This window comes from Amaranthus tricolor, chromosome 17 (genome assembly GCF_026212465.1).
Source record: "Amaranthus tricolor cultivar Red isolate AtriRed21 chromosome 17, ASM2621246v1, whole genome shotgun sequence".
Classification (NCBI taxonomy): Eukaryota; Viridiplantae; Streptophyta; class Magnoliopsida; order Caryophyllales; family Amaranthaceae; genus Amaranthus; species Amaranthus tricolor.
In genome coordinates, this window is record NC_080063.1 from 7,813,673 (window position 1) to 7,826,141 (window position 12,469).

General features: G+C 34.1%; 2 protein-coding genes across 2 annotated transcripts; both read left to right on the forward strand.

Annotated features, from left to right (window-relative positions):
- Window positions 1-1,467: 1,467 nt before the first annotated feature.
- LOC130804514 (probable protein S-acyltransferase 16) lies at window positions 1,468-8,799 on the forward strand. Its single transcript, XM_057668973.1, has 7 exons — window positions 1,468-1,954; window positions 4,864-4,956; window positions 5,034-5,135; window positions 5,274-5,351; window positions 5,496-5,594; window positions 5,678-5,773; window positions 8,143-8,799. Exons 1-7 carry the CDS (start codon window positions 1,679-1,681, stop codon window positions 8,251-8,253), a joined length of 855 nt encoding a protein of 284 aa, XP_057524956.1. The 5' UTR covers window positions 1,468-1,678; the 3' UTR covers window positions 8,254-8,799.
- Window positions 8,800-9,298: 499 nt separating this feature from the next.
- LOC130804515 (uncharacterized) lies at window positions 9,299-10,464 on the forward strand. The gene is made up of 2 exons (XM_057668974.1): window positions 9,299-9,687; window positions 9,778-10,464. The coding sequence occupies exons 1-2, from the start codon at window positions 9,458-9,460 to the stop codon at window positions 9,914-9,916; spliced, it is 369 nt and encodes a 122-aa protein (XP_057524957.1). The 5' UTR covers window positions 9,299-9,457; the 3' UTR covers window positions 9,917-10,464.
- Window positions 10,465-12,469: the final 2,005 nt, after the last annotated feature.

The following is a 12,469-nucleotide window of genomic DNA, read 5'->3' on the forward strand; positions in this document are numbered from 1 at the left end:
TGAAAGTGTTGGGGTGGGTAGTCCGCATAGGTTGGGGAGGGGCAACTAAGGCCGCCAGCTATAAAGGTGTAAAAACAGGGGTGGAGCTATGTTGGGTAGTGACGGTGCAATGGTGGGGTGAGGAAAGGGCGGGTTTGTATTTTTTTATTTTTCATTTTTCTTTAAATAAGGGTAATCTCAAATATCAAGTTTTCAAATACAAGGGTATGTTGTACGCAAACAAAAATATAAAAATAACCCAATTTTTAAAAGTTGTTACCCTTTTTATTGTGTCGCCACTTTTTTAATGGAATTAAAAAAATGTCCTTGAATCTATTTTTAATTATAAAATCAAAACTTAATATTATCATATATTATTATTAATAATAATTAAATCAAAAATAAAAATAATAATTATAGAAAAGAAAATAAAAAAAGGAAAAATAGACCTAGTCGCACGTGTTGTGCTGAAATTTGATACATATTTACTCTATTGGCCATAACTTTTGATGTAAAATCACGTTAATGAATATTTGCGGCATTAATAAACTAGACTTAAGAACTTTCCAATGATGTATTATATGCTCAATTTCAATAACCGAGCCATAAATGACGATCGTTTGAAGTTTGTTTATGCTGAATTTTGATACATATTTACTCTGTTGGCTATAAAATTTGATAGGAAAATCACATTAATGCAACGTTTGCGACATTAACTATACTTCAATAGATTTTCGACAATATATTATATGCTCAGTTTCGATAATCGAGCGAGAAATGACAACCTTTTAAGTTTGCACTGATTTTTAGTACACTCAGTCGCACAAAACGCGCGACTGGAGCGCGTAGAGTCGCATATTTTGTACGACTGGATGTACTAAAAATCAATGCAAACTTTAAACGGTCGTCATTTCTTGCTCAATTATCGGAATCGGTTATATAATATATCGATGTAAAGCTCTAGTTTCTAATGTTGCAAACCTTGCATTAAAGGGTATGGGCAAAAGAGTGAACATGTATCAAATTTCAGCACAAATAAACTTTAAACAATCATTATTTTTTGCTCGGTTATCGAAATTTAGCATATAATATATGATTGGAAAGATCTTGAAGTCTAGTTTCTAATGCCGCAATAATTACATTAAGGTGATTTTCTTATCAAAAGTATGGTCAAAAGAGTTAAAATGTATCAAATTTCAATACAAGCAAATTTTATTTTATTATTGTTAAAATTTACAATCATTATCGATGCTTATCGAATAATTTAAGTGATTATTTTCACTTGCTCTAATGTTTTGATGTTGAATTTTAGTTCAGAGAATTTTTTTAAAGAGAAGTTAAAAGATAAAGTTATGAAATTTTATTAAAGACCATTTTGAAAATTCAATATACAAAGAGTATCTAACACAATGAAAAATGTGACCACTTTTAATAATCTCAAAAATAATCAAAAATTAGAAATTTTTTTTGAAAAAAAAAAATAGAATTATTGAGGTAGAATGCGTGAAATACCAATTTTCCCAATTCCTAAAATACTTAGTGTATTTGTTCATAGTTAATGATGTTAACGGGGTCAGCAATTCTGTCGTCGTCCCACCAACTCCCAACCTCCACTCACCACCAAATTTTCTTCTCCTCTCCGCTGATTCACTTGGGCGGGAGCGGGAGTGAGACACCGTCTTTCTGAAGCTTAACAAAAATGAGCAAGAACAAGTGTCGGATTACAGTTCCTGTGGTTATGGTGTTTTCAACGATATTGTACATCTACATTACTACAGTCTTTGTCTTCATCGATCGCTGGTTTGGCCTTTCTTCCTCCCCTGGTATTATGAATGCCTTCATTTTTACTGCAATTGCTGCCATTTCTATCTTCAATTATGTCCTTGCAATTCGTAAGGATCCTGGTCGAGTTCCTTCTTCTTTCATGCCTGATATTGAAGATGCCAATATTCCGATCCATGAGGTGAAGCGCAAGGTATTGTAATTCATCCTTTTATTCTTCATTTGTGTTCTTTTTGTTTTTAATTGTTTCTTTATTGTTTAGATTTGAGTTGTTTTTGTGATTGCGTTATTATTTTTCTTCTGGGTAATATTGGCGGCTCCAGGAAAATTTCTTTGTCAAATTGTACAAGGTGAATTATCCACGATTCTTATTACTCAAGTTGATTTTTGACCCTCAATCATCTGTTCCTTAATTCGATTCATATGGGTTGGGGACTTCTTTTGTGTTGTGATCAATTTTGTGTTGGCAATTAGTTATGTCTGCTAGGGTTTGTTAATAGTAACACGATAAGTTTGCATATATTCTTGCTTGGGTGGGAGTCACATGTTATGGCTGTTGAATGTGAAGCAACCATGTGAATAGAAAAGAGAAGGAGAAGAGAAGAAATTCAGAAGAGAAGAAGAATACTGTCTTTATTTCATTTTGTTTGATAAACTTTAGTACATCCTTATGTCCCTTTTTATACTAATTATAGTTTTACGTCTAAATGTACCTATAACATCACCTACTGACATTAGGGTAATGAAAGGCTAAATTAAGCATATCTGCTTTGTTTTGTATCTTCTATGTTTCCTTATATGATGTTAAACATCCCACTTTTGAGAATTGGATCATTTGGAGTTAATGACTTTGCAATCAAACAATTAGTTTGGGGTTTGTTTGAGGCATGCCATGAAACTTGTATTTGGAGATAGAGGATCTGTACAGGAATTAAGAGTAATGTGGTGGAGAAGCTTTGATGCTTGTCTTTTGTGACAAAGTATCTAACAAGTCATTTGACATTCAGGATATGGTAAGGAGTTGAAATGTAGTCTACTTCCACTTGAAATAATTGTAGAAGGTGAGGATTGAATGCTACCATTCCAGGGATACATGTCATTTGGCTAGTGTGGATGGAGGAATCAAATTCTGATTAAACTTCCTTGTGCTTCAGATCCTTCATGGGATTACTGCTTTGCCAAAACTAAACCATAGGTTCAAAATTGGTTTAAGTTAGACTAGGTTTCAGAACTAGTTTAAGACTAAGGCCATAGTTCTAATCCTTAATATCAAAAGTTAAAGCAACAATGTAGGTTCTAGCATGTTGAATTGAAAAAACGTTTGAGCTTAGAATAATGTGAAATGTTTGCTTTCTCTTCTCTTTGGGTGTCGAGACTCATGACTTATCTCAAGACAACTATCTTCCTACATTCTATCATTTATCAATTAACTGATAGTGTGTGGATGGATCGTTTGAATTGAGAACAAGGATATGGATTGATAACTTCTCCACAAATTTTCTAGTCACGACTTTAACTTGGAGGGCTGTATATTTCACATTTCCTTTAATTTAAATCTAGTATAAATAGATTGGGTATAGTGAAGCATGCGCATTGGGTTGAACTGAACGATTCTTGGGCCTTGGCTTTAGAGGCAAACAATTCCTTCACTAAAATGTGCGATGAACAAGTATATCCAATTTCAACCTTTTTTTAGCGTACAAGTTCTCAATGTTGTAGTGATAGATGTTGTTACTCGTTACTCCATTACTCTGTTATGTAATTGCCTCAATGGATCAGGTAGTGGATAGCATTGTAGTGTTGATAGTATAGTTTATAAGCCGAAAGGAGGATACTTTCCCAAAAGCTAAGATAATATTTTTTTAATAAAAATCTATCCCTATCTTGAAATGGATCGCATAAAATTGTTTGCAAATTATCATCTACTTCAAATCTCAAGAGGTCAAATTTCTTGATATGCATCAACATTCGTTGAGTTCCCTAGACGATCTTGTGTTATGCATTTAATAAACTTCAAATTCAAATTAAAAATGTACACAAATACATTGCAAATCATGTATGTGACATTGTTAAATGGGCAATTTGAGGCCCTAAAATTTTATTAGTGTACTACACTAAAATACTTAATTTAATTAACTCAATTTAAGTAATTTACCCCATTTTAATCATATTAATCCAAATTATATTAATATAATTTCGATTACAAAATATGTGGGCCACTCCTAAATGTAAGCCCAAATAAAAGTATTGAATGTAGTTGGCCTAGAGATTTGCAATCGCAACATATGATTGAAAACCACAACTCACAAGTTTTACCAAATTTTCTTAGGATATAGTCAACAAAAGCATCAAATTTGTGTTGCTTGCTCACTGACTGATTGAAATTCAAACTTGTTAGCCCTCATTTTAATACTCCCAAACAAAACTTTCAAATGTAGGTTGACACATAATGCAAAAATGTGCTTTCGGTCTTGGTCACATTAATTTTATGAAAGAGTTCACGGTCTTTATGGGTGATTTGGCGGTTTTTTGGCCTGAATTTTGGTCTTGGTTCCTTTATTGTCGCGATACATTGATGCGGATGATATTTCACACTATAGGTTGGCGTACATACTACATCACCTTACTCTTAAATTCACACAACCATGTGTCATCCAACAATATCAGAAGACTTGGATTTTTATAGTAGAAACTTTTCAAAGAGATTGTACCATTCACTTATCATTAATTAAATTTCATATTGTTACTTTATTTCTCGCTTTGATTTTGACTTGAAATTTGTGCTTAAAGGGGGACATAAACGTTATTAACTTTTATTTTACTTCGAATTTTTATATATTACGAATTGATAGAATAGTTGATATGCATTTCTATCAATGGTGAGTTGTTGCTAATAAGCTGCTTGCTTGAATTGTTTAGGTAGGTTGAAAATACAAATGGTATGACAATAGTTTTTTAAAAAAGAAAAAGAATTTGAAATTTATCTATGTACAAACTCTGGTTTCAAGAAGATTACATTTGGCGTTTTCTTCTCCAGTATTTTGTTGGTTTCTTCCAGATTTTGATTTTATGATGCCTTTCTGAGGCATGTTTCTTCTGCAGAGTGGTGACTTGAGATATTGTCAGAAATGCTCGCATTATAAGCCTCCCCGTGCGCATCATTGTCGTGTTTGCAAAAGATGTGTTTTGCGGATGGTATGTGGTGTTTTTTTTTTGTCGTTTTTTGTATAATACATTGGGTATGAATTGGAATGTTGTTTTTTGAACCGCAGGATCACCACTGCATCTGGATAAATAATTGTGTAGGCCATGCAAACTATAAGATCTTTTTTGTCTTTGTGCTCTATGCTGTAATCGCATGCATATACTCTTCGGTAAGCTAGTGTTTTTTCAGTTCTACTTCAAGGGATGCCTTAGCTGTCAACATGTGGATTTTCCTTGTTTTACCCAACAATAGATTGGGTGTGGAGGGAAGAAGGTATGTTTGACTTCTGTTCCTTTGTTATTTTCAGGTCTTGCTTTTGGGTAGTATAGTTTGGGATAATGTAAAGGAGGAACAACAGAGTGAAGAATCATCAAGAACTGTTTATGTAAACTTTTGACAGCAAATTCTCTCTTAATAAGTCTTGTTTAAATTAATATTGTTGTAATTTAATTGTGCTTTCTAGGTTTTTATACTTTTATTTGTATTGTTTTAAACCAATTTGGTTTGTTTGTTTACTTGGTTTTGGCAGGTGGTATCATGCCTACTTATTTTCCCTTTGACTATAGCACTTTGTGTTCTCCTTGGTTGGCATATCTATCTCACTCTACGAAATAAGACTACCATTGAGGTTTGTATCTATCAATAGATGGAATATCTCGTCTATATCATGTTGCTGAAAGATCTTACATCTTTTCTGGACATACACTGCAGTATTATGAAGGAGTGAGGGCAATGTGGCTTGCAGAGAAGGGAGGGGAGATTTATAAACATCCTTATGATCTAGGCGCTTTTGACAACCTAACTTCAGTAAGGCTCTTATCATGAGTTTTTTTTGCTAATAAAAGCTGCTATTATTGAGCACAGCACAACCCTCATATATGTGACATTGGCTGAATAGTTGCTGCTATACATATGATATGGGCTGAGGGCTCTGGTTTCTTGATTTCTTATCTCTTCAAACTATTTGTACTTTTTGTGAACTTGATAGAGTATATTCATTGATGTGAATTTAATTTTAGTTGAACATGGTATCACATGATGTAGAAATAACCTGGGTATCAGAAATACGTAATTTTAGATATATTCTAGATCTTTCCATAATCTAGAAATACCTTGGTTATTAGAAGTGAAAAATTCTATTCTAATACAATTTCTTATTATCTGGAAGATGGAGGGTTACTAAATGCTTGTTTGCTATGATTTTTTTTGTTTTCTAAAAAACAAAAAACTGATTTTTGGAATCAAATATATATGAAAAAATATCTTGGAAAGCATGATTTTGTCCTATAATATGAACTCGGTCATGTCTTACAGATTACAATCAAGAAATCACATATTCTATAATCCTACACATGATTTCTTAGCTCTTTGTGGCTTTGCCAAATCCGACTAATTTTGTGCTCCCAAAATCCGCCTTCCTATTGGTTTTGAACTTGACATTGGACTTCTATTTGATTTTCCGTGTGGCTTTAGAAGTTGAGTACCTTATGTATGATGCCTTTTATCAGTTCTTCATTGAAAAGAGTTTATAATGTCATGCTTTATATGCTTTTTGTAGCTTCATAACTCAAGTATCTTTAAAATCTCCTTTTGACACCAATTTGAGGCGTTGAGGAACCAAAATCGAGAATGTTTTTGTATTTGCTCGACATTTGACTCTATCAGTTAGAACACTTTTAAAGTAAAAGTCGGGTTTGGCTACAAAGTATTTGTAAGATCTAAATTAGTTAGCTACTCTAATACAAATCTATACTTGAGAATTTTTAAATTGGAAAAATAATAGTACTAAATAAATAGAGATAAAGAAACAAAACTCACAATTTTATTCTATGAAACCTTGATCTTCTTAACTAAAGAAAGGAAAACTTTAAACATATTGTAGAGAGAGAAAACTTTTAAAACTATTATTCTGTAATCAAGGATATGTACAATGGATTGTCATTGGCCTTATTAATTTTAAAAATAGTCCAAAACTAGTTAGGATTTAGGAAACCTAACCCTATGAGTGTTAGGGGATCCGTACAACTAGTGCACGAATTGTTGATGTGGCAAGCATCTGTAAACTCGATTTGAGAGGATATAATTGATTTGGTCTGGAAAGCGACCTTTCGATTATAGCGGCGTGAGCGCGCCTTCTACTTAGGAAACTAAGTTGCGCTTACAGTATCAAATGTTGAGAAAAAGTTGGGCCTTGAAATTGCGCGCCCTCGTAGTGTGGAGTACGTGCCCGCACCAGAGGTGAACTGCTGTGTGAGGAATATAGGAACTAGCTTGGTGCGCGACTTCTTAATGAAAACGCACGCTCATGCCTTTTTCTTGCTTTGCGCACTGAATTTTAAACTGCCATATATCTTTGTTATGTTATCATTTTTGGTGTGTAACATACCATTTCGACCATAAGGTCATGAATTTTAATCTCTAATTGAAATCTCGGAAAGAGCTCTTACGGTCTGAGATATGCCTGTTTCGTGAAACCCTTTGTTTTCTCTTCTTGATTTTATGTTTTCTTCGTTGTTGATCATCTTATTTTGCTTCAACTGAAACGTCCTCGTGATTTTAAACCCAATCTATAATCAAATCCATAATAATGTAGTTAGAGATCTCAAACCAACTAAATAATACTTTTCACTCGAAGAAATCCCTAGTACAAAATATGTAACAAAAGGGCTAAAAATCATATTAAATACATTGGAGTAATAAAGCAAATACCTACTCTTATTTATCATAAAATAATGCTTATCAGTGCCCATAAGGAATGTCCCTAAATAATTAATTTGGAGCTTACTATCATGTTTGAATTGAAGATCGGACCCTTTGATTAGGTTCACATTAAAAAGTGATGATTCTGGATCAGGATATATAAATATTGTGCCTGAATTGATGGTTGATCCTTTCAACAAAATTTTTATATTATCATATACTTTTTTTTGATCGGGTTCAAAAAGATAAATGACTTTTCATCATTACACGTGTTCTCTCATCCACTCTCCTCTTTACCCCTTATCCTCTCCATTTTCTCACTCCCTCAAACATCAGATCATAAAATAAGCCTATTCACAGTAACTTGAACTCTCTCCCAGAATAGACACTTGTTCTTTTGGAATTTTCTTATGTTTTTTCTTTGGTGGAAGCGTTGTAACTAATCGTTGACTTTGTTGTTTTTCTTTCTCATTTAGGTTCTTGGTCCAAATGTCTTTAGCTGGATATGCCCTAATACAGGCCACATTGGTTCAGGCTTACGCTTCCCTACAACATATGATAAGCTTACTGAACCATCATCAGAATGAAAGAATGTTGCTCTAATTTTGCTAGGAGGCAAAGGCATTCATTCAGTTGATTCAGGGTGCCCCTACGGTTCCTTGGTGCAGATGAGTACTTCGTCAGCTTTGTCAGATGCAATGTTAATGGATTTGAATGGTTGTCTTGTCTGCAAATTTTTACGCCCAGTACAGATTAGTTAAAATTCTTTCAAAGGTGAATGATTCTTCTTGTTGATAGGCATTGTTAAAAGCTTCAGATATCAAGTAATTGGAAACTGGTTTTGGCTCATACTATACGACACAACCGGAGGAGTGCTAACTTAGCTCAAGACTTGTTTCCAGCATTAAGATGATAGGATTCATTAACTTATTTCTGTGTCCTGATTGCAACTCTCAAGAAATGTAATATATCTAACATCTTTGTAATCTGAAATAGCATGATCATCTTTATTATGTTTGTGTTGCATGTTCATGGAAAGAAAATATCAAAGAATCTGAAATGTAATTCATTTAAACCTTGATGTAATGAAAAGTTGGCATTTGAAAGAGATTGTCCGAAGTTCGTGTCACGTATATTGGGCATACTCCTTGTGATCAAAATTAGGATGCTTGGAACATTTTTGTAGAGTTCATTAAAAACAGCTATAAGGTTCGCAATCTGAGTTTTTCCCAACTTCTTGTTAGTTAAAGTTTCTAAATAAACTTCGGTAACTATTTCTGTATTTTTAAAGTCAAAATTGATATTTTCTCATTATAAAGGTGCAAAAAAACATTTTTTGAGAGATATCTCATGCTTTTAGCTGGTATTTGACGTTATGATAACATCACTCTCGTTACTATATCACCGGTTCGTTACCACAATCCCGACTTGTTACCACATATTTGCACTATACTCTATTAGTAGTTAAACTTGATTAGTGAATCATATAATGCTAAAACAGTACTAAGTTATGATCCTTTGAATGCCCAAATAGACGATAAACTGAGATGGTCACTGTCAGGTTGTGAGCCATACAACCATACTATCCACTGAAGTTCATTTTGTGGTGATTTGTGAATGTGGGACAGAAAATCTTATCCAAGCAACCTGGGCATAATGAAATTCCTCTGATGTGGCACCTTATCCATAAATCCTTTTCTATTTGTTTTCTATTTGTATTACAAATAGTTTAAATAAATAAAAAAAACAGCATCAAAAAGTAGCACCTGAAAATTCAAAACCTCATCAATAATGGCATCAGTAACTCCATTCAAGTCCCAATTTGCGACAAATCCATTGCAACAAACACAAACAACACCCAGAAAGTTGTGTATTTTACCCATTAAGCAGAAGAAGAGGTTTTCGGTGAAGGCTGCAGTCGGAGATCTCTCGTCTGATAGTACTACTTATTTGATTGCTGGTGCAGCTGTTGTTGCACTCGTTGGTACTGCGTTTCCCATCATCTTTTCTCGCAAGGATACGTATGTTTTCTCTATTCTCTTTTTCTCGTCATCTGCCTTTCTCAGTTTTAATTTTTACTTGTTAGTTGATTCGTTTACTGATTGAAACAGCTGCCCGGAGTGTGATGGTGCTGGTTTCGTAAGGAAATCAGGAAGCACGCTCAGGGCTAATGCAGCTCGTAAGGATCAAGCTCAGATTGTTTGTGCTACTTGCAATGGCCTCGGCAAGCTTAATCAGATCGATAAATGATCACTCTAAGATTGTCTTATGTTTTTGGCCTTCATCTTCATGACTTCTTTGGAATAGCCTACTTTGGGAAGTCATATTTACAAATTTTTAGATTCTAATGTCTTCTTACAGCCCGTTTGATAAGTGGTATTAAACGTTAGTAATGGGAATGAAAACCAGTGTAATTTTGGTTGAAAAATCTCTTGGCTACCTTAATAGCCATGTTTGTCCAACTTCAATCATCTCATTTTCTTGATAAAATTCATTCCAATACAAAACTAATAGGAGAGGTGATATTAGGTGGTAATGGAAATTTATAAACAAAAAATTTTTTTTTAATCAAAGTTTCATCACTATGGGAATAACATGGAACTTTTGATGAAATTACACAATAAATCATTACCATTACCATTATTTAGTACCACTAACCAAACGGGCCGTGTATTGATAGTATCAAAGTAAGACAATAAACTTGTTATAATTCTTATAAGTGCAAATACTTCAAATAGTTTGGTCGTTGTATTACTTTTCCAACAAAAATAAAACATATGATATGTTGTTTCTGTGAATTTTAATTGATGTTTGCGGTAATAATAGGATGTCACAATAGTTTTCCATAATCAATTTACAGATTATAGCCGCAAAGTTGAAGTCATTTATTAGTTATAGCTAGCCTTATAGTTCAATATTTACAAGTTGTAGCTATTATAAGTCAAAAAGTGCAATAATTGTAACCATATCAGCGGATTCCAATCACCAATGTTTTAAATGACCTGTTAAACCGGTTTTTTAAGTTTTAACTCCCTTTGTTTATCTTTGAGCAACACAATAAACCTAACCCATTTAACCCCAGTTAACTCATCGATATGTAGCCAACTGAAATATGGGTTTTAGCCGCAGGAACAGTCAAGCCTGATATACACTTACAATCATCATATATGGCATTTGTCGGTTCCCTGCAAGATAGTATTTGGATCTCTAGTATGTATGTATATACGTATGTATGTATGTATTTAGATCTGTAGATTAAACTATCGTTTTTTTTGTCAACAAATATGACATTGATTCATTGTTGCAGTCACAATACAACAGCTATAGACTGTGCTAAATTCACAGCACAGAATATGTACTCATAACAGATGCAATTATGCCTGTACGATTTCTCATCCTCAATGCGTACTACTCACAGCAGATGCAGTTATGAGTGTACGATTTTTCATTCACAGCACATACCTTTTTGCGTTTTCTGCATCATTAATCTAGTAGTATCTACACTCATATCATTGCCAAACCGAATTCCTCATAGTCTAATCGCATACGTTTTCCTACTCATTGTATATTTGTTTGATGGTCTAAGGTCAATGCATTCCTAGTTGTAAGGCTAGTACTCATTCAATTAAGTTTTTTATACATCTAGAAGATGGTATGAACTTCAGTCAAAGTGCTTAAAACTGTCTGTGTAGAATTACAACATAATCCATGATAATGGTTCGTTTACGCTGATTGGCACCGACAAGGATTCATACTGTTTATCTTTCGTTGCTGTCAATTGCTCATATCGTGATTAGTCTTAGAGGGTTGTACTTACGCATTGAATTTTCTTTAGTGTTTTGCATAATGGAGGATAATGTCAACGCGCTGAAAGAAACATGTTTTTATCATATCGTCGTTGCCAATACCTTGCATCATCATTCAAAGTGAGCATTTTCTGAAGCAAAGAGAGCAAAAGACATGATCGTAGGTCACCTCTTTCGACACTTGTTCAAGTGCTCAAGATAGTGAGTTTAAGATGATGACTGACTAGACGGACATACATTCAAGGCAGACGATTGGGCTGACAACCTGCCTTCACTTTTTGGGAAAATACGGTGTCGCCCAACAGCTAGCATTTTACGACATCACTAGACAACCACAGACAGCAAAATGACACCCATGAACAGGCTCGTAATTCCTATTCAACAGCAACAACAGCGACAAACAGTAGCTGCAGCGATGAGGCGACAACAGTTATTGTGACTGTTCTGCATAGCTTGCTCTGTCAAATATGGTATTTAACGGAAAGCATCCTATCATTTCATCAGAATGCAGAAGCACTTGGCTTCTGATTTGTTTGCATATTGATGCCAGACAGAACCTGATGCAGTACGTTGGTGTAACTGCGAAGTACACCTTTTTACAGTTTTCAGTTTTTGGGTCAATACAGCAGTACAAGCACTATGATAATACAGAGCATCCTTGTAATAAGTGGAATTATGATTTAAATTAGGAAAATTTTTCCTGAATAATCCCACTTATTGCCCAATTCATCTTTTCATTCTCTCCCTTATAACCCATGTCATATCTAAAATATCAACAATGACTTCTCTTGAAGCTTCAACATTGGCCTCAGAGCCATAAATCTCTCACTTCTTTTTCTACCTCACAAATAAAAACCCCAAAGGCTTGAAGCCTTTCAACAATGGCTTCTCGTCACCAACTAAATGTACAATAAGCGTACCAATAATGGCTTCAAAATTGTAATAAACACACAACACTTTTCTAGATTGAAGACCAATTTTCAGCTTGGTTTTCCGC

What these genes read in the sequence shown, in the direction of transcription:
- LOC130804515 (XM_057668974.1), top strand. Translation starts at nt 9,458, where the DNA reads ATGGCATCAGTAACTCCATTCAAGTCCCAATTTGCGACAAATCCATTG. An exon ending in ATCTTTTCTCGCAAGGATAC is followed by an intron (nt 9,688 to 9,777) that starts GTATGTTTTCTC and finishes TGATTGAAACAG; the next exon opens with CTGCCCGGAGTGTGATGGTG.
- LOC130804514 (XM_057668973.1), top strand. Translation starts at nt 1,679, where the DNA reads ATGAGCAAGAACAAGTGTCGGATTACAGTTCCTGTGGTTATGGTGTTT. An exon ending in GAAATAAGACTACCATTGAG is followed by an intron (nt 5,595 to 5,677) that starts GTTTGTATCTAT and finishes CATACACTGCAG; the next exon opens with TATTATGAAGGAGTGAGGGC. An exon ending in CTTTTGACAACCTAACTTCA is followed by an intron (nt 5,774 to 8,142) that starts GTAAGGCTCTTA and finishes TTTCTCATTTAG; the next exon opens with GTTCTTGGTCCAAATGTCTT.